Source organism: Medicago truncatula, chromosome 2 (assembly GCF_003473485.1).
Source record: "Medicago truncatula cultivar Jemalong A17 chromosome 2, MtrunA17r5.0-ANR, whole genome shotgun sequence".
NCBI classification, from domain to species: domain Eukaryota; kingdom Viridiplantae; phylum Streptophyta; class Magnoliopsida; order Fabales; family Fabaceae; genus Medicago; species Medicago truncatula.
This window is the reverse complement of record NC_053043.1, coordinates 4,897,257-4,915,721: the sequence shown is the minus strand read 5'-3', so window position 1 is coordinate 4,915,721 and position 18,465 is coordinate 4,897,257. Positions and strand designations below refer to the sequence as shown.

General features: G+C 31.1%; 2 protein-coding genes across 4 annotated transcripts; one reads left to right on the top strand and one right to left on the bottom strand.

Annotated features, from left to right (window-relative positions):
- Positions 1–3,491: 3,491 nt before the first annotated feature.
- On the bottom strand, positions 3,492–6,031 carry LOC25485966 (peroxisome biogenesis protein 7). 3 transcript variants are annotated; one of them, XM_024777404.2, is made up of 3 exons: positions 5,355–6,031; positions 4,498–4,912; positions 3,492–3,787 (listed from the first exon to the last, which is right to left on the bottom strand). In XM_024777404.2, the coding sequence occupies exons 1-2, from the start codon at positions 5,902–5,904 to the stop codon at positions 4,506–4,508; spliced, it is 957 nt and encodes a 318-aa protein (XP_024633172.1). In that variant the 5' UTR covers positions 5,905–6,031; the 3' UTR covers positions 3,492–3,787; positions 4,498–4,505. The 3 variants fall into 3 exon arrangements, with proteins under 3 accessions (XP_024633172.1, XP_024633173.1, XP_013462562.1); XM_024777405.2 differs by having other exon boundaries at positions 3,492–3,779; XM_013607108.3 differs by lacking the exon at positions 3,492–3,787 and having other exon boundaries at positions 4,249–4,912; positions 5,355–6,030.
- A 7,642-nt stretch (positions 6,032–13,673) lies between these two features.
- LOC25485965 (uncharacterized) lies at positions 13,674–14,694 on the top strand. Its single transcript, XM_024775799.2, has one exon. It carries the CDS (start codon positions 13,865–13,867, stop codon positions 14,459–14,461), a length of 597 nt encoding a protein of 198 aa, XP_024631567.1. The 5' UTR covers positions 13,674–13,864; the 3' UTR covers positions 14,462–14,694.
- The last annotated feature ends 3,771 nt before the right edge of the window (positions 14,695–18,465 follow it).

The following is an 18,465-nucleotide window of genomic DNA, read 5'->3' as shown; positions in this document are numbered from 1 at the left end:
AGAATGATTGAGGAAGAGGAGGTAGAGGCTATATATATGGACTCAATTTGAATTGAAATATGCAATTAGAGAACTTGGCCTCTTCTCCTATGTTGTCCAAGAGTGTTGTCAGTGTTTATTGGATTTGATTCAAATGAATTACCTTATTTTAATACTAAACACAATCAGATATTGACCAAGACTATCCTAAAGAGTTAAAAATATTATATTTTTATATCAAATCCTTGTATTTATTGATTATTTTATTTTGGATTAATTAAGTTTTTTGTCCTATAAATATCTGCAGTTTATTTGTTTCTAGTCCCTATAAAAATAAATCATACTTTTTATTTCTTACAAAATTTTCGTTATTATTTTTAGTCCTTATAAAAATATTCATCAATAGAAAAATGCCTCTCTATGTTGAAAATTAAAGCAGCTTAATTGTCACATAGAGTGTTCATATATTTTGTTTCAATTAGTAGAAGACTTTCATGGATAGAATAGAATCATACATGACAATCACAACAACACTCAATAATTATATTATTAAAAATTCTTGAAATTGTTTATCTCCAAGTAAAGTTTATTGGAATAAAACAAAGAAACGTCTTAAAACAAGTCCCACATAAGCTAGTATGATTAAAGAAAGGGACGAAAGGCTATACATATTTACTTAATTTAGAGTTATTCGCATAAACAAGTTGAACTTGGTCTCTTGTTCTATGACCATTGGGAGTATTGTGGTTTAGTTGTTTTTTTAACTGAATGCCACAATATGCTTAATGGTCAAAGACGAAGAAATGGACCAGTTAGAAATTTTTTAGCTTGAATCTTATTTTCTAGTTTTTTTATGCTAAATTCTTGTGTGTTATTTTATTTTTCTTTTTATTTTCCCTACAATTTGGACCTATCTAAACCCACCAATTTTTAGATAAATACTCCCTCCGTCCCAAATTGTATGTCGCTTTAGGGAAAAGTATTTGTCCCAAATTATATGTCACTTTACAATACCAATGCAACTTTAATGTTATTTTTCTTACTCCCTCCGTTTCTAAATATAAACAAATTTTACTTTTGAGGTTCATTCAATTAATGATGTATGTGGTCCATATTATAAATCACATACATCATTAATTGAATGAACCTAAAAAGTAAAATTTGCTTATATTTAGAAACGGAGGGAGTATTATAACCTTAACTATTTATTACTCTTTCTTCTTTCAATTCTTTCATTTATCCTTTACATATTATTTATTAAGGACAATTTTGTAAAACAACTTATAATATCTCTTTTCCACACAATATTAATTGCATTTCTTAATATATGTGAAATGTCCAAATTGTCATACAATTTGGGACGGAGGGAGTAATTGACATGCTAACTTTTTATACATTCATTCAACATCTTATTTTATATTCATTTCTCTTTTTTATCACATCACTCTCTTTTTCTAAACAATTAATCTTATTTTATATTCATTTCTCTTTTTTTATCACATCACTCTCTTTTTCTAAACAATTAACATTTTTTCACTTTTGTCGAAAATCAAAGCTAATGTTTATTACTACCCCTGTCCTTAATTAAAAGACTCTTTTGAGAAGAAAAAAAATTGTCTCTTTTTATAAGACCTCTTTGATATTTCGAAGTACATTAATTAATTCTTTACCAACATACCCCTATTTATTTTATATCTTTTTCTTCAATCAAGATTAAATACTATATATTTTTTTTGTGGTGGCCAGGGTTTGAACCATAAACCTTGCATATATTATGCATTGTCCTTACCAACTGAGTTAAGCTCACAATGACATATTAAAAACATACACTAACTCTCTCTTAAAGGACAAAATTATAAAAACAATAGTGATTACAAACAAATTTATTACTATTTTCAATTTTCTTAATTCCCATTATTTTTTCAAAAGGGTTCTATGTAATTTAAAATGATTTGTACGTAGAAAAAAGAGACAATCTTGCAATGATTGCAAGTCTTTTGGCCATCTATATAGGTGGTATAAATGGATCACATATAATATATTACATTACTTCACATTTTTCAATTATTTAAACTACTCAACTACATTTTCTAAATATTCATGCTAGAGATCCAAAAAAAATTAAATTGGCCCCACTTATCTCACAATATACTCCAAAACCATATTTTATACATTATTGTTTTACTTGAAATAGGCTTTGAAATGATAAAAGACACGGTAGCTAAAGTTGGAAACCGTGGTCACCAAAAGCCACCAACTATTAAGCAAATATCCATCCCTCTCTGACATCGGTTGCCACACGTGTACTAAAATTTGCAATGCCACTATTGATAATTATGCTCTTAATCTCGTCTTCTCTGGAAGTTTTCATACTAATTCTGAGTATACTACGTATACATTTGTGATGCTTTTATTCAGAAGCTAATTAAGAACTATAGATGTCATCAATCATAAAAAGAATAATTCTCTTCCTTCTCACGTAAAGATATAGTGGAGGGAAAATATACTCATGTTTTTTCTTGTTTCATATCTTAAGCTTAATCAACTTTTCTTCATTTTCCATCAAATTCCAAAACTCATCTTTTCCCAACTTTTCCTCATTTTCAATCAAATTCCAAATCTTAAGCTTAATCAACTTTTCCTCATTTTCCATTAAAACATCCTCTCATGTTTTCTCGTTTGTCATATTTTACTTTTTTTTGTGTGTGAGCCGAAAACTTATGATCATAGTCTTGTAACTATGGAAGACTTGCTGTTCGGAGTAACTCAAGCCAACCTTCCTACCCGCTCTGCTCTCAAGTCACCCCCAAGACACTAACTTCACTTTGTCCAACAACTAAAATAAAAAATAAAAAAAACTGTCATCCCAGCCTTAAAGAGAATGGCGTTTCTCATGATCTTTACATTTCAAGGGTCAGGATCTCATATTTCTTCATATTGATTTCACCATAAGAGAATGGCTTGTGGAACTATAGTTCCACAAGATGGCGATCATAATCGATGACGGTAATGTTTAGGACATGTTTGTCATCATCATGCATGTCTAACCCCTCCGTCCCACACTAAAACTAAATTTCAAAACTTGGAACTCGCTAAGTTCAACTGCAAGGGAAGTTGGTTTTTCACAAAGCGGGGCTTTCAAAACAGAAGTTTTGAATTTGATTCAAAACAGATCTGTTTTTATCTAGGTGACATCTCATCTAAACTCTGATTGGAAGAACTACTCAAGAATTCTAAATACATTACAAATGATTATCTACCTTAAACTGACATTTGAAAATCAAAACTAATACTTCACATAAATGCAGCAGATCACAGATGAGCTACCACCTTCAATTATTATTCAAATGCTTTAAAGGTTTCCTTAAACTATTGACAGCCTAGTTGTTGTAAGTCACAACCATGTTTAGTTTTACTAGTAATTCACCCATAACAGATCAGAGAAAATCAGCTTACAAAAAGACAGAAAATATCCACTTTTATCCTCAAAATTTAAATTTAGATTTGGATCATCCTTCAAAATACTCACTGTCAGAGCAACGCTTATTGTTATAATATTTTGTGTATCTGGTATTTCAGATACAACGTATGATTCAGTATTAAGCTACATTGTAGATCATAAAGCGAAAACTCCAAACAATTTAAACTTACACAAAATAGTAGAGCACTCAGTACTGGTAAAACTTATGATTTGAGTGACTCAGCTCCCATGTTACAAACAAAATCCAACTTCATTGTCTTGCACTTGCTTCTTGCCCATTGTGGAAGTTTCAACAATCATTCTTCCTTTTAGGTTCCCTCTAAAGTTCTTAACAATTTGAGCATAAAAAAGGAAGTTGCAAAAGAAAGAATAACATATAAGAAATCCAAAGCTTCTAAACCTTAATTAGAAAACCAATGTTGATAGAGGCAGAAACAGTTGGAAGCTTGAACAGCCAAGTACAGCAACCCAGCCCCCAGTCAAGGTAAACAGTGAAAATTGTGAATCTGATACTATACAAATCTCAAGGCCTAACTCCTAAGCATACAAGAACTAGGAAAATAGCATATATAAAGCATCCATGCTGAAAATTTTCCTCAGATAATGCACTAAAATGGAAACCCGATCCCTTCTAAATTATAAATATAACCAATATGGTTTGGAAGACAGCGAAGTAATGGGGACCAACAACGTAATGCAAAAAAACAAATGACAATAGAAAAACACAAACAGCATATTGATGACAACAGACAAACAATTTATCAAGCACGGTTCATTAAGCAACAAAATGGAAACCAAAATTAATCATATAAATGAATAACGTTGATGATGAACCATCATAGATAATGAATTCATGCTTATCAAAATCAGTATACAGTGGAGAACCAATCAATGAAAGAGATGTATTATTATGTATGTATATGTTCATCCTCAACATTGATACAACAACCTATTGGAAATTCCCAATATCCCTCTCATCCTAACCACATATATAAAAAGAAAAAGGGAACAAAAACATAAACCTAAGTTTTTAGTACCTTCCCTTTCAAGATGCCCTAGGATCAGTTCCATGTTGCCAAACATAAACAAGTTCATCCCAACCAGTACTAGCAAGAAGCCCTTCAACAAGAACACTCATATCAACCCCAACAGCAAACTCAGTATGATGATCATACCTACTCACCAAAGCATCCTCCACCATAAAATCCCAAACACAAACAGTCATATCATAAGAACAAGACACCAACAAATTCCTCACATGCGGCGAAAATTTAACCTTTCTAACAGCATAACCATGTCCATTAAGCACGGCAACTGGAACCCTATAACTCCTTACATCCCAAACCTTAACCGACTTATCAACCGACCCAGTTGCAATAATACATTCATCATACTTATTCCAATCACATGAAAGAATCTCGTGTTCATGCGCCGGAAGAATCATTGTAGAACCTGGTGTTAGATGTAATAGTTAGTTACAATAACTAGTCAAACTACTTAATTAAATTATAAATTAATGTATGTGTATGTATGGTTCCACTTCTGGAGGAGTCAAGTTTGATTCCAAAGGTGCATAATTGATTTTGACATGTTTGTTCCTATAAAGTAAAATTAATGTCTTCAAAATTGATTCAACTTGAAACTAGAAATCGTAGCTTTTGATTCTATAATTGATTATTATACTCAAATTTATTATTCAAGTCACTTTTAAATGAATGTATCTAAACATAAATCACTTTACCTTCAACTTAATTTTAGCTAGAATCAATTCACTCAAAAAACAAATAGAATTGATTTTTTTAAAGCAGAACCAAACTTACACTAAGACTAGACAATAACTCAAATCATTGTATAATTTGTATTTATTTATGAGTTCTATCAAGAATTGTAATACCTGGCTCACGAACATCCCAAATTCTGACAGTACAATCCCCAGAAGCCGAGGCGAAAACATCGGCATGACGAGGATTCCAAACAGATGAATAAACACAATAAGCATGCTCTTTGAACGTTCTCACCGACGTAGGACGATCCACTGTCCATAATTTGACAGTATCGTCCCACGCAGCTGAGAGAAACGAATCACGGCGAACGGGATTATAATCAACGGAATGAACTTCCCGAGTATGTTCATGAAAGGAACGAATAGGGTTTGAAGTAGGTGGAAGAGCGAGGTCGTAGAGTTTGACGGAACCGTCGGCTACGGCGGCGACGGTAATGGAATCGTGAGATTCAGACCAGGTGACGTCGTAGATGCCGTCGGCGGTGTCGTAAGCGGCGATTTCGGTGATTGGGAGGGCGGGATTGGAGGAGAGTTCGAGGACGTGGAGACGGCCGTTGCCGAGGATGCCGAAGTTTTGAGCGGTGGCGACGGCGATGCGATTTTCGTAGAAAGGGCTGAATTTGACGGAGTAACCGTTGAATGGGGTTTTAAAAACTGGCATCGTTTGAAGGATTTGGTTAGGTGGAAGAGTGAGTGTTAGGTGTTTGATGATTTGTCACTTGTTTCTCAAGCTTCAAGATGTTAAGATTCCCCAGATTCAGTACAAGATGATTTGGCTAAATTAATCTCTCTTTTTTTTTTCTTTTTTTTTTCTTCTTCTAATAAAAAGTTTAGGTTTGTTTTGAATATATTAATCGTTAAATGTTAAATTAGTTTTTTGATTGACTAATATGAGGGGACCAGTCCAACCGCTCACTTGCGGCACTCTATTTTAAGTCAGTTTTGTATGAACTTGTCCACCGAAAACACTCCAAGATCCCAAGTCAACCACCAGGCTAACCTAAAATGAGTTTTTTTATGAAATGTTAAACTAGTTTGTTCTCATTCGTTTAAATTTGAAGTTGAAACTTCGATCTTTATTTTAAATTGGAGGTTGGGTTCTTATGCTCAATAGGGACGAGCTGGATCGAAGACTCTACAAATCAACCACTAAAAAGATTCTTACATCACCGATACAAGTTGAACTCACGACTTTATAGAATGGGTTAACTAATTGCCGATTGAGTCAACCTTCATTTCAACCTTTACTCAAAAGTCACTAAAAGAATATAAAAATAAACTGTCAATTTGAATTACCATTTTGTGTACCCAAAAACACTTGAATGAAATAGTAAGAGGTCTCTTCTGACTTAACCAGAAGTCTTGAGTTTGAATTCAATCATAAGGAACGCAACAGGGTTTAATCTTTTAAGAGAAAGTTTTGTCATCGTTGTCGTCCTAATCGATTCAGTTGATTAATTTATATCATTGTGCATAGAGGATACCTAATTCGAAGAAAAAAAATGGTATAATTTATCATCGTGTAATTGAGAGATTCAAGAAATTGTAGAAACTAGAATTTGTTCTTAGAAAATTCTTGAAGCTAAAAATTCTTATGAACCTCTTTTTTATCTCTTAGAAAGATTCATTAATTGTGGATTGGAAACATGCTCCATCAAAGGTCAATTTGGATCAAATTTAGTAAAAAACTTTGATATCTTTATTCGTTCTGCTCTTTTTATCTTGGTTGTATTTGGATTAAATGTTTTATTTACATTACACAAAGGTTTCAAATTTGTTCTTGATTGAATCTATTGTAATTTAAACTCTTTAGTTTTGGTTGTTATTGTTATTTGTTCAACCGTTCTTGTTGGTTTTTAGTTTTTAGAACAAAGTGGTAGGAATTCACAACATTAAGTATGAAAAATCTCTCTTTCAAATGAAAATCAAACATTTGATTTATCACATCGTAGGAGTTTAACCAGTTTTATGATATCTAACCTTTGTTTTGCATCACTTTTTAGTTTTTACTCAACACCCCAAAAAAAAAATTATGGAATCAAAAAATACCACATTCATTCTATTATCGCAACTCAGATCTTCACCGATATAGCAAAACCGTGTAACAGCTTAACGAATATTTGTGCAGATATCCATAAGTAAACTGATTATCAGAGGTTGATCCATCTCTTAAACTTCACGATTTTCGTGTCAAGTTAGTCAATACTCCATCCGTCCTAAATTATAAGCAAAAAATATCAACTTTTATCATATTTAATTATGTTTTTTCAAAAAATTATATTTTTCAAAGGAAAATTAAATGTAAAGTGCATTCAATCTGCTCTCTTTTTCATTTTCTTTATAATCAACTACCAATAAAAATTGTTTTTACATCTTCCTATAAAACTTATTTCAAAGATAACACAAAAAAACTATGTTACAAACTACTATATTTTAGTTTTCTTAATAAATGTGATTATTTTTTTTTGCTTATAATATGAGACGGAGGGAGTATTTGAAAGTCTTTGGGAAGATGAGGGATTATTTCTGTAGGTAAAGGATTTTAAAGTCTCTATAATTGAAGACCTTTGAGGAATCCATACATTGGTTTCTTCAAATTATTTAATTGGTATGCAAATATATATAAATAAACAACGACTTGATATTAGGTTTGCTTCTTGAGTCTTCGTATAAAATATTGGTGTCTAAAAATCCTTTTATCTGTCGTTAAAAGTCTTAAAACTTTGACAAATCTTGATGTTTTTACAAGTAAGAGTTTCTTTGATGGATCTTTTGAACATTTTGTTAGAATTCTAATATATTTTTTTGAACGGTGCTATACATAGCGAAGATTCCTTCTCGAGAAATTCACGAAGCCTACGTGTCTTGCTTATAAGAAAAAGAGAAACGCTTCAACTCCAGATTTTATGGAAAACAGGTTGGATCATGGTTTAACCAACCAATCAAAAATGTTCGTGAAGAATTTTTGATATATTTTAATGCTATATCTATCATTTCCCTATTTTTATTTATATGTTAAAATCAGAAATTGAATTTAAGTTAACAAGAATGTTAAACTTTTCTTATTAATGTTATCTTTCTTCTTAATGTAAGTATTAATTACATTAAGAAAACAACACTTGATTGAAGACATTCGTTCCCTACAAGTCATAATATCCAACAAAGTCGACCCATAATTATATTAGTTCCCTTCTTTGATTTGACCTTCAACTCATAACCTTCAACTCAAATCTCAAGCAACTCAATAATATCAATATCATGAATTCATTAGAGAAATTAATTCAGGGTCAAGTGAAAACGGTTGAAGGAGGAAAAAATGACAAAACTAAAGCATTCAATAATATACGTCAAAAAAATATCCATAACATCAATATCATGAATTAATTAAAGAATTTAATTTCATGAAATTGGCTGAAACTTGAAAAGAGGAAGAAATGGAAAAACTAGGGTTGATATGCCCACATCACATCAATATCACCAAACATACTTTTCTCCTTTCTCTATATCTCTTATTTGCTATAATTAAAGGAACGAATGGCTCCCATTATAGGTTAGAATTTTGAACTCCAATTGTTGCAATTTCTTACAAATAAAAACAACATGAATGTGTTAAAAGTTCATCATGATGCTCTTGGTTGTTGCAATTCTTGTCCTTTCTCCTTATTATTTTCTCTTGGGAGTTTTGTTCTTTATGTATCCACACACATTTTTAGACAAAAGCTTTTCACATTTTTATTTTCTTTACCCTTTATAAATGGAAGAGTAGATGACCATAAAATAAAAAAGTTGGTTTGTGGGGCAACAAATTAAGCATAATCCCTTGATTTCTGAATGACTTTGATTGGATTCAGCTTGCTGGATTTGGAACCTTTCTAACCAGCTTTATTAATAATGCTTGAGATTTCTCTACTTTCCAAAATACTAAATTCTACAACTTATATGTCCTTTGGAAAATTGGGACTCTAAAATCATCCACAAATATAGAATGGTTCACAAACGACTATGATTTCTCAATCAATAATTGTTCACTGGCCATTGGCCAACCTTTTTTTAGGGCTTGAAAATTTTCACTTTCATTTTTTATTTCGACAACTAGTTGGTTGAATATTAAAGCTTTATTTTTTATTTTTTATGAAGACTTTGAATGTTAAAGCTATAGCCAGGTATCAATTATAGAACTATTTTCATGTTTCTTTATTTTTAACAAGGACTACATTGCATTATGAGTTACTACAAAAATTACTACATTGAAAGACATTCGATGAAAGGTTTCTGTGTATAGAAATTTTGAGGCCTAAGAATTTTTTTAAAGAGAATTTATCTTGGGGAAAAATAGAAAATTCTTATACTAATCTTTTAGTTTTCTTGAGATTGAAAAGTTCAAATTTTTATCATTAAAATAATTTTAATGTATCACTTTTGCTTGATATTCGATCAATGATGTAATATTATTTTATCTTAGATAGGATTCTAGCAATTTTGATTTGCTAAACACAAACTTCAGTTTTAAAATTTGAAATATTTTGATCATTGAACAGTTTAATATATTTGCACGTCGATAGAAGCATGATTGATCTCTTCATAATAACAAAAAGGCATGTTTAATGGCTCCAACCCTCTAACCAAATTCCAAATTGTCAATTGTTTCATAAGTACATATTAATAAAGTAAAAAAGGGGGCACAAGGTTGTAGTCTCATTAGCTTAATTTTCCCTTTACAGGGGCTGTATGTATACCTTTTAATCTTAAAAATTAAACCAATACATGTGTGTTTCTTGCCTTGCAACATTAAAAACTAATTTTAAGTTGCAGAAGTATATCGTGTTTTTTGGTAAAAATAAAATTATTTATATGCCCATTTGAAAATTTTCAGTTTCGTTTGTTGAATATTATTGAACTATATATCATGTTTCTTTGTTTTTGTCAATGGACTACATTGCATTATGAGTTAAAAATTATGTATAGTTTATTGCATGTTTCTTGGTCAAAAACAAGTTTATTGCATGTTTTGTTAAAATTACGGTGAAACATTACATCAAATTAAATTCACCGTCAATCTAAACATGCATTTAGTTTTTATTATTTTTCAAGTAGAAAAACTTCATTAACCATCAAAAGTTTTGACGACAGTTTTGTAGGGGTTATAAGATGAGGGGCGGAGCCTAAAATTAAACTTTAAAAGAGCATAGATATTTGACATATATAACAGATAAATTAGGATATTATATATCGCTGAAATGATTAAGAGTTTAAAGATTATAAATTGATGACAGTGTATACTTTTTGTTAGGATTTAGGGTTTAAGAATCATTGTTTGGGCACTTTGGTATGTTATTTTATAAAGTATCTTGCTAAATATCTATACAGTGAAATATAATTGAACGATATTTGTACAAAAATTTATAATGTATGTACCAAAAAAAAATATTATAATGTCAATGTATACCTTTTAATTTAGTCGAAAAAGTTAAACCAAGACTAGAAAACATTAGCATGCACATTCCACATGTGCTTCTTGTCTTTTAACATCAAGAGTTAGTATTAAGTTGAAGAAGTACATTGTTTTTAATTCAAAAATATTCATGTAGCAACAATATTATTATTGCATTGAATATAACCCTATTTATAAAGCCTTTTTCACATTTTTAAATGAGACAATGAGTCCTTCAAAAACAAATTTTAGGTTGAAGAAATATATTGTTTTTAATTTTTTTTTTGCAACATGGCTACACAATATTTGTTCTTTTCTAAAAACAAAATCAACCTTAGGGGAGGTGAAGGGAGATTGATCTCTTGTGGTGTTGCATATCTCTACAGTGGCAGTGTTTGGACTGGAGTGGGAGGTACCCACAAAAAACACTATAATATCAAAGTTAATATAAACATAATATAGTAAATGAATTAGGAAAATGAAAAATACTCGAATTAGGGCAAATCATGCCCTACATTTGTGTTCATTTAATAAAACGCAAATGTATTTGATTTCTTTTGCTTACACTCACTTGATTATTTTTGCATATAATATGAACTCGATCTTGTGTAGATTAAAATACTATTTTACACGGAACAAGAATTAATTTGCATATTTTTTAAAAAGAATGTTAAAAGCTCACTTCCTCCTCCTTGAAGGAATGATGGTCAAGGACACATGTGTATTAATTCATGACCCCAATATGAAGTTAATTAACTAAGCAAAGTATCCTATATTCTATTCGTACCGGGCCGGGTGCATATAGAATATCAAAGCTCTCAATTTCGTCCCTCCTATTCCCATCCTTACTTCACATGTTCCCACTAACATCTACACCTGTACCTATTAAATGCGAGGGCCACATTAGAGATGGGACAATCTACAAATTAACCAGCAATTAAAACCCATCCAAACACTTTTTTAACTGCCTGTCGTCATTTTTGAAATCTCCATGTTGGATAGGTCAACATGATATTATATATACAAATCATATCAATCGCCATTAATCACATCCTTAGAAAATTAATTTACCTCAATCACTTATAAACCAATATGATAAAGTACAAGTGTAAATTTTTGAATTTTTTTAACTATTTGATCTAGCGGTGTATATGAAAAACATTATTTAAAGATGTCAATCCTTTAATAAATCTATATTGTTACTTTGAAGAGATTAATTTTCGAAGATGTACACAAAATTTATACAGAAAATAATTTGTTTGCCCATAAGAGGAATTAATTAATTATTCTCATGTGGTAACAATGGATACAAGAATAATAGGCAATAGGTATATGTGAAAACAAAGTAAAAAAAGCACTCCATCTGGTATAAGCAAAGAATATTCTACATGTTCATTAAATAACTGATATATTTGATATATACTATCGATCGAATACATTATTTATTTAAAGAAAAAAATAATAGAATATATTGAAGAAAAAAATTGTTTATATATGAGATCAAATGGAATATATTATATGAATGTTCATATTTAAAACTTTCTAAATTGAAACTGGAAAATGGTTTAAAATTGAATCAAACCCACAAAATTAAATTTAAACCATGATTCTATGGCATTATGAGAAATTAACATGACCAAAATGATAAGTCTCATTTATGATAAGAAAGAATATTGTAAAAGGGTTTTGGAAAGAGCATGTGATCAAGTAGAGTTGGCTTTGCTAGTATGGCTAGTAGACAAACATCTTTGCTTTAGTAGTCAAATTAAAGCACTTCACTAACCTAAAATCCATCCATTAGGTACATATAAAGTGTGAAATCCATCAAACTTCACTTTCCAATGAAAACCACAACCCACATGATCATGCTTGGGGGAATTGAAAGATCACAATTCACAAACACTCTCTCAAAAGAAGATCTCCTCTTCTCATTTCATCTCACTTCCCATCCCCCTCTTCTCTCTAATTCCATATATATATTCTCTCTCTCTCATTGACCCTACATCACCAGCATCCTCACCTAAACTTAGTGTAAAAATATTTATTATTGGCCGACAAGTGTCAACTATTGATTGATACACGCACACCCCAGTGACAACCCTATCAAAAGTTTCAAAGTTTTTTGCTTGCTAACAAGTCCCCATCACTTACTATAACCATGTGTCGCTTATGATGAGTATACCCAACCTTCCATTCCTAACGCAAATACTATTGAAATCACTTAAGTATAGAGTTTGTTTGTGTATGTGTGGTCAGGGGGTGAGTGAGGGACCCTGAATAATGCATCAAAACCTAAACGATACAGAGTGTTATGCTATTAATTATTTCATCCCATGAATTTCATCCCAAAGCTACCTAGCATGGAGAAAATATACCTCCCCTCCATTAATCAAATGTGGACAAAAAATAAAATAGAGACGAGTTTAACGAAATTTGCTGTACTCCTATAATTTGACGAACCAAAGTTTGAAATTTTGATAGAAAGATGTGTCCGCTTTTATGTTCAACATTATTTTGAATATAAATTACCTCCAATTAAAGAAAACTTATGGGGTAAAAAGTTGACAAACAATTAAAATAAAAAATATTTTAAAAATTGAAGTTTTATTTTCCTTTTATATCTCTAAATGCATCTTTGATTGATGGTGAATTTAGTAAAATCAGAGTATCATCGTAATTTTTTCGAAAATACAGTATGTAACTTTTGCTAAATTCACCGTACCATGTCTTAATTCAACCAAAACTCATCATCAATCTAAACATGTATTACTTCTTCTATTTTTTTCATTGTGTTAGAGTATCAATCCAAACCATGAAGGTTGAATGGTAAATTTTCAACCAAATGATTCTAGGATAGCCAACAAACATACATTACTTTTCAAAACAATGATGGAACTTGATAATTATCTGTATAATTAGATTATTAACAATTTATGACCAACCACTTTATTTAAGTAAAAATAAGATTTGATATAAAGATAGAATAAAATGCATAACTTTGGTAGAAATCAAATTCTTTTATGTGACTGATTCCCACTCCATTAACCAAAACAGAGCAAAAAAGCACACAACACAATACAACACATCCTCCAAATATCAATCTCTCTTCTCTTCATCTCTTTCCAATCTCTCTTCAAACTCTCCATATATTCACACATTTCACTCTCTCCCACTTCTTCTCCTTCTCTCTATGAGATTAAATGAAATAAAAGGAGAAGAAGAAACTATGAGAAACAGCATAAGATGTTGCATATCTTGCATTCTACCATGTGGAGCACTTGATGTGATCCGTATAGTACACTGCAACGGTCGAGTAGAAGAAATCAGTGGCAGCATCAAAGCAAGTGAAATCATGAAAACATACCCAAAACATGTTCTCAAGAAACCTTCTTCACCTTCAACACAAGATGGCGGTGTTGTTCCTAAGATCGTTGTTGTCCCTCCCGATGCTGATCTTCAACGCGGTAAGATTTACTTCCTCATGCCTCTCCCTACGCCGCCACCACCGGATAAAAATAATCACCGTCATAGCAAAAACTCGTCGGTAAGAAAGAAAAGAAAAGAACAAAACGAGAGAATATTAACAAACAACAGTAGAAGTAACGGTAACAGTAACAGTAACAACAACATCGAGAACAGTGCTACGTTGGTTGTTTCTTCTGATCAGTACTTGACTGAGATTCTGTCTGAGAAGGTTTGTAGTCAGAGAGACAGAAGAAGAGGACGTGTTGCTGTGTGGAGACCTCATTTGGAGAGTATTTCTGAGTCACCAACAAATCATCTATAACGGTTGATCTTCTTCTTTGTTTCTTTGTTCTTTCTTCTTTATCAATATCTTTGTTGTTTCATCTTCAAAGTATCTATTATCCATTTTTATTACTTGTCTTCTTTCTCTTTTTCTTATTATTTTCTTAGTAAAGAAGAAAATAAACTTTGTTTCTGTCAATTTTGTGTACATATGGTTAAAATTTTAGTGCTATGATAAAATGTTATATATGGTTTTGATTTTGTTAAGTTGAAGACTTGAACTAGAAGGAAGAAATCATCTTGAAAGTTGACACTAATTAAGCTTATAGATCACATACTTGTAAGAGGTTGATGTGTCCAACGATCCAACTATACATTTTTAGATTGACGGTGAGTTTGTCTGAATTACAGTGTATCTATGTAAAAACTTCCATCGAAACGTGGTTTTGTCAAACTCATTGTGATTAGAAATATGCAATTAATAATTGATTGATTGCTATTTTCTCTTTCTTTTTTTCAAGTTCTTTTGTATAATTTTGAGGGTTTGTTCATCACTAGTGTTTTGGTTTTGGTTCAAATAAGGCAAGAAATATGTAAAGGTTTGAATTTATTTATTTTGGTTTTTAATGGATGATGAAGCTTAAAAGTTGAAGTGCACATGGAAAGATAAAAACTATTGAGAGAAGAGATCAAATGATTGGAATACAGGAGAAAAGAAAAAAAGGATGCCATTACTATTGTGTCTGGTTTTGGTGCATTCATAAAGCTTATTGCATCATAATAGAATGTGATTGAGACATGATCCATGTTATGTTGTTGCTACCATTAGAGTAATCCATTCACTGTTATTAATTCCCATTCACACATAGAGGGAAAAAATAGTGTGTTCTGTTCAATATTCATTGGTGTCTGTCATTCTTTAACGCAGAGAGCATGACATAATGCTTCCATCACATTCCATACATATCATAAGTTCTTATCCAATTAAATCCCAAATGTATATTTTTGTTATAGTATGTTTGTTTAGACTTTACTATTACTATTATTACTACATCCATTCCTTTTTAATTGTCACATTTTGACATTTTACATAAACTAATATAGCCAATGATTGTTACTACTTTTGATGTAATAAGTTGTACTTTTACTATAATGACCTTATTCATTTAATATCTCATTTCATATATTTCTCTCTCTGCAATAAATAACTAAAGATAATATTGGTAAAACAACATTTAATGTTGCATTGAACTTTGAAAATGACAGTTAAATAGGAACAAAAAATTTCTTCAAAAGAGACACTTAAGAACATGAGTATTAGATTAGATAGATCACATGATTCAAATCACTTTCAATTTGTTATTGGTTTGAATTCGGCTTAGAAATACAACATCGTTAAATTTCTTGAGAAAGAATTTCACGGTCATTTTAGTCATATTTGGTTCAAGTAATTAATCTTAATTGTGCGCACAGAATATCCAATTTACATAAAAAAAATATATAAAATTTTTATCACATCATTCTTTATATTTAGGGTTAACAGAGTTTCACTTTTTTATCTAAATCTTTTTTACACATTGACATTCCATTTAGTGGAGAAATTATTTTTTCCATTAAATATTGCAAGCATATATTTATAACTTTATTTAAAGAAAAAAAGAATAAAAAATCGTTGGGGTCCCCCAAATGAGGGAGTACAGATTCACCAATGTGTATTGTAAAGCCAAAAGGTGTACTTTCCCCCACAATATGAAAGGATAAATAATATGAAAAGACCAAAGTAGATGATTTTGAGGATTGAAGTAATTGAAAGTAGCCACAACAAAGTGTTTGCTTTCCACCACATTTCTAATATGCAATGATGGTTTGCTATAGTTTGCACTTTGCTCTAAATTATTAGTGGGATATGCTTTTAAGCAATTTGTTCTAATTATTATTTGCCAAAGTTTATATACCTAGTGGCCATGGCATCCTGTAAAGATGATTGATTACACATTAGTTAGACCTATCTAGTGGATTGGTTGGACGGCAGAGATTGAGCCTTGAGGGAAGCTTATAGTTCTTGTTTTGATTCTGATTTCATGTGATCCAAACGTATATATCATGAAGCATGCATACGGTCATCGGGCACAACACAGATACTGACACGTCGATACCGCTAATTATTTGAAAAAATGATATAATTCAGTGTAATTACAAGTGTCGATGTCGTGTCGGTGTCAGACACGATACATGTCGGGCACCTGAACACACCTAATTCGAGGAGTATCTATGCTTCATAATTAATCCCATTTTTTTAATATAAACATTAATAATTGGAAACCCTACCATCTAGGACCAACCAAAAAGTTGGCAGACTGAGACTACTTCATGTATGTATCAATGAATGAATCATTGAAGTGTTATATACTTAACACATATTATCTCATTTTTGTGTCAGTGTTATCAGGGCCATCAGGTGAACTCATTAACCTACTTGTCTCAATCTCTCTATGCAAATTTCAGCAACAGAATTAAACCACTCCCATGTTCTCTTAGCTTGGAATATTTATTACCATACCCATATGAGTGGAATATTTATTAAAAATAAAAGATACAACAGCAATCTAACTGCAATATTAAAGTTTTTAATGTGTTTTTTTAATGAGAAACAAGTAAGGTTTTTAATGTCTTTATTGTTGAAACTGCAATTTCAAACTGTGTTTATTGCTAACAAAAATTCTTTAAGATTGTGTGTCATCACTGCTATGTTTAGTGCAGTGACATTGAAAACAAATAAATAACAATGATGCCATGACTTGTTGATTTGAAAAGCTAGCTAACCCATTGTTGAAGATAATTTGGTTGGATAAAAAAACGAAGAAGCCAATTAAGTAGTACCAAACTGCCACTCTGTATAGATATATAGAGAGTTGCTATCTGTCTATATAGGATTGGTAGAGAATTTATTGAAGCTGACTCCATCATTTTTCTCACGAATAAATTATTTCATACCAAAATTTCATTGAAGAGGTTTAGCTGAGACCTAACTTATTAAGCATAAATTCGATGAAAAATTACGAAATTTTTTTCTTTTTTTAAGAATTTAAGAAGTTAAATTAGCTCACCTAAATTGACATTAGGGAGCATCGAATCTAAAACATTGAGGAGGAGAACACTCCCAAGTCTCAAGTCAATACCACCGGATCAACCCAAATGGATTAGAATTATGACGAATTGAATGACACGATGTTAATTTTGGAAGACTTCCTACCCCTGACAACTTGAAAAGAAGGGAAGTTTTGTTGGAAGGGGTGAAGCTCGGATCGTGTTTGGTGTCCCGTAAATCTTGAGGTTGGGAATCGCTTATTTTGTAAGTGTAGATTTAAGTGGATTGAAATGGGAATTATTTTACCCTGAAATGTTGTCACACTTGATTATTTTTCTTCATCTTATTGGAACAAAAAACGTCAGAAAGACCTCATGCTAATTTAGCACGCTACAATTTAAAAGAGTTGGGAGGCTCGTAATGGGGTGATTGTAGATGCAATCAAAGCAACCGTTTGGAGATGGTTTCTCGCTAAGAAAAAGGGGGGAGTGTGTGGGGGTCCTGTATGTACTTTTAATGATTTCCAAGCCCTATATTGTGTCTCACTTCTTAAAATAGGTTTTTTTTTTTTTTTTTTTTTTTTTTTTTTTTTTTTTTATAAAAACAACAACAACAATACAATAATTATTACATTTCGCTATAAAATACTATCATTGGACAGTTCACTATAAATAGTTTTTTTTTTTTGAATGAGACCTTGAAAGGGGAACACTCCAGGGTTAATATACACCAAAATAATCTATAAGATCAATTGACAAAGAAGAAGAAAAAAAAAGAGGGGTTTCTAACTTTAGAGATCAATTTGAATTCGAACAAAACTACTTATAATGCTAAAAGATTATAATTATAAAAAAAATATTGCAAATCTTACGAAGAAGAAATGTTCGATGATTAATACCTAAAAATCCTATTCTTTCTTCAAAATTTTCATAGAAGAAGTCTACATAGATATCCTT

Excerpts from the sequence above, each read along its gene's own strand:
- LOC25485966 (XM_024777404.2), bottom strand. The coding sequence starts at position 5,904 with ATGCCAGTTTTTAAAACCCCATTCAACGGTTACTCCGTCAAATTCAGC. Across the intron at positions 4,913-5,354 it reads TTGGGATGTTCGTGAGCCAG|GTTCTACAATGATTCTTCCG; the intron begins GTATTACAATTC and ends ATCTAACACCAG.
- LOC25485965 (XM_024775799.2), top strand. The coding sequence starts at position 13,865 with ATGAGATTAAATGAAATAAAAGGAGAAGAAGAAACTATGAGAAACAGC.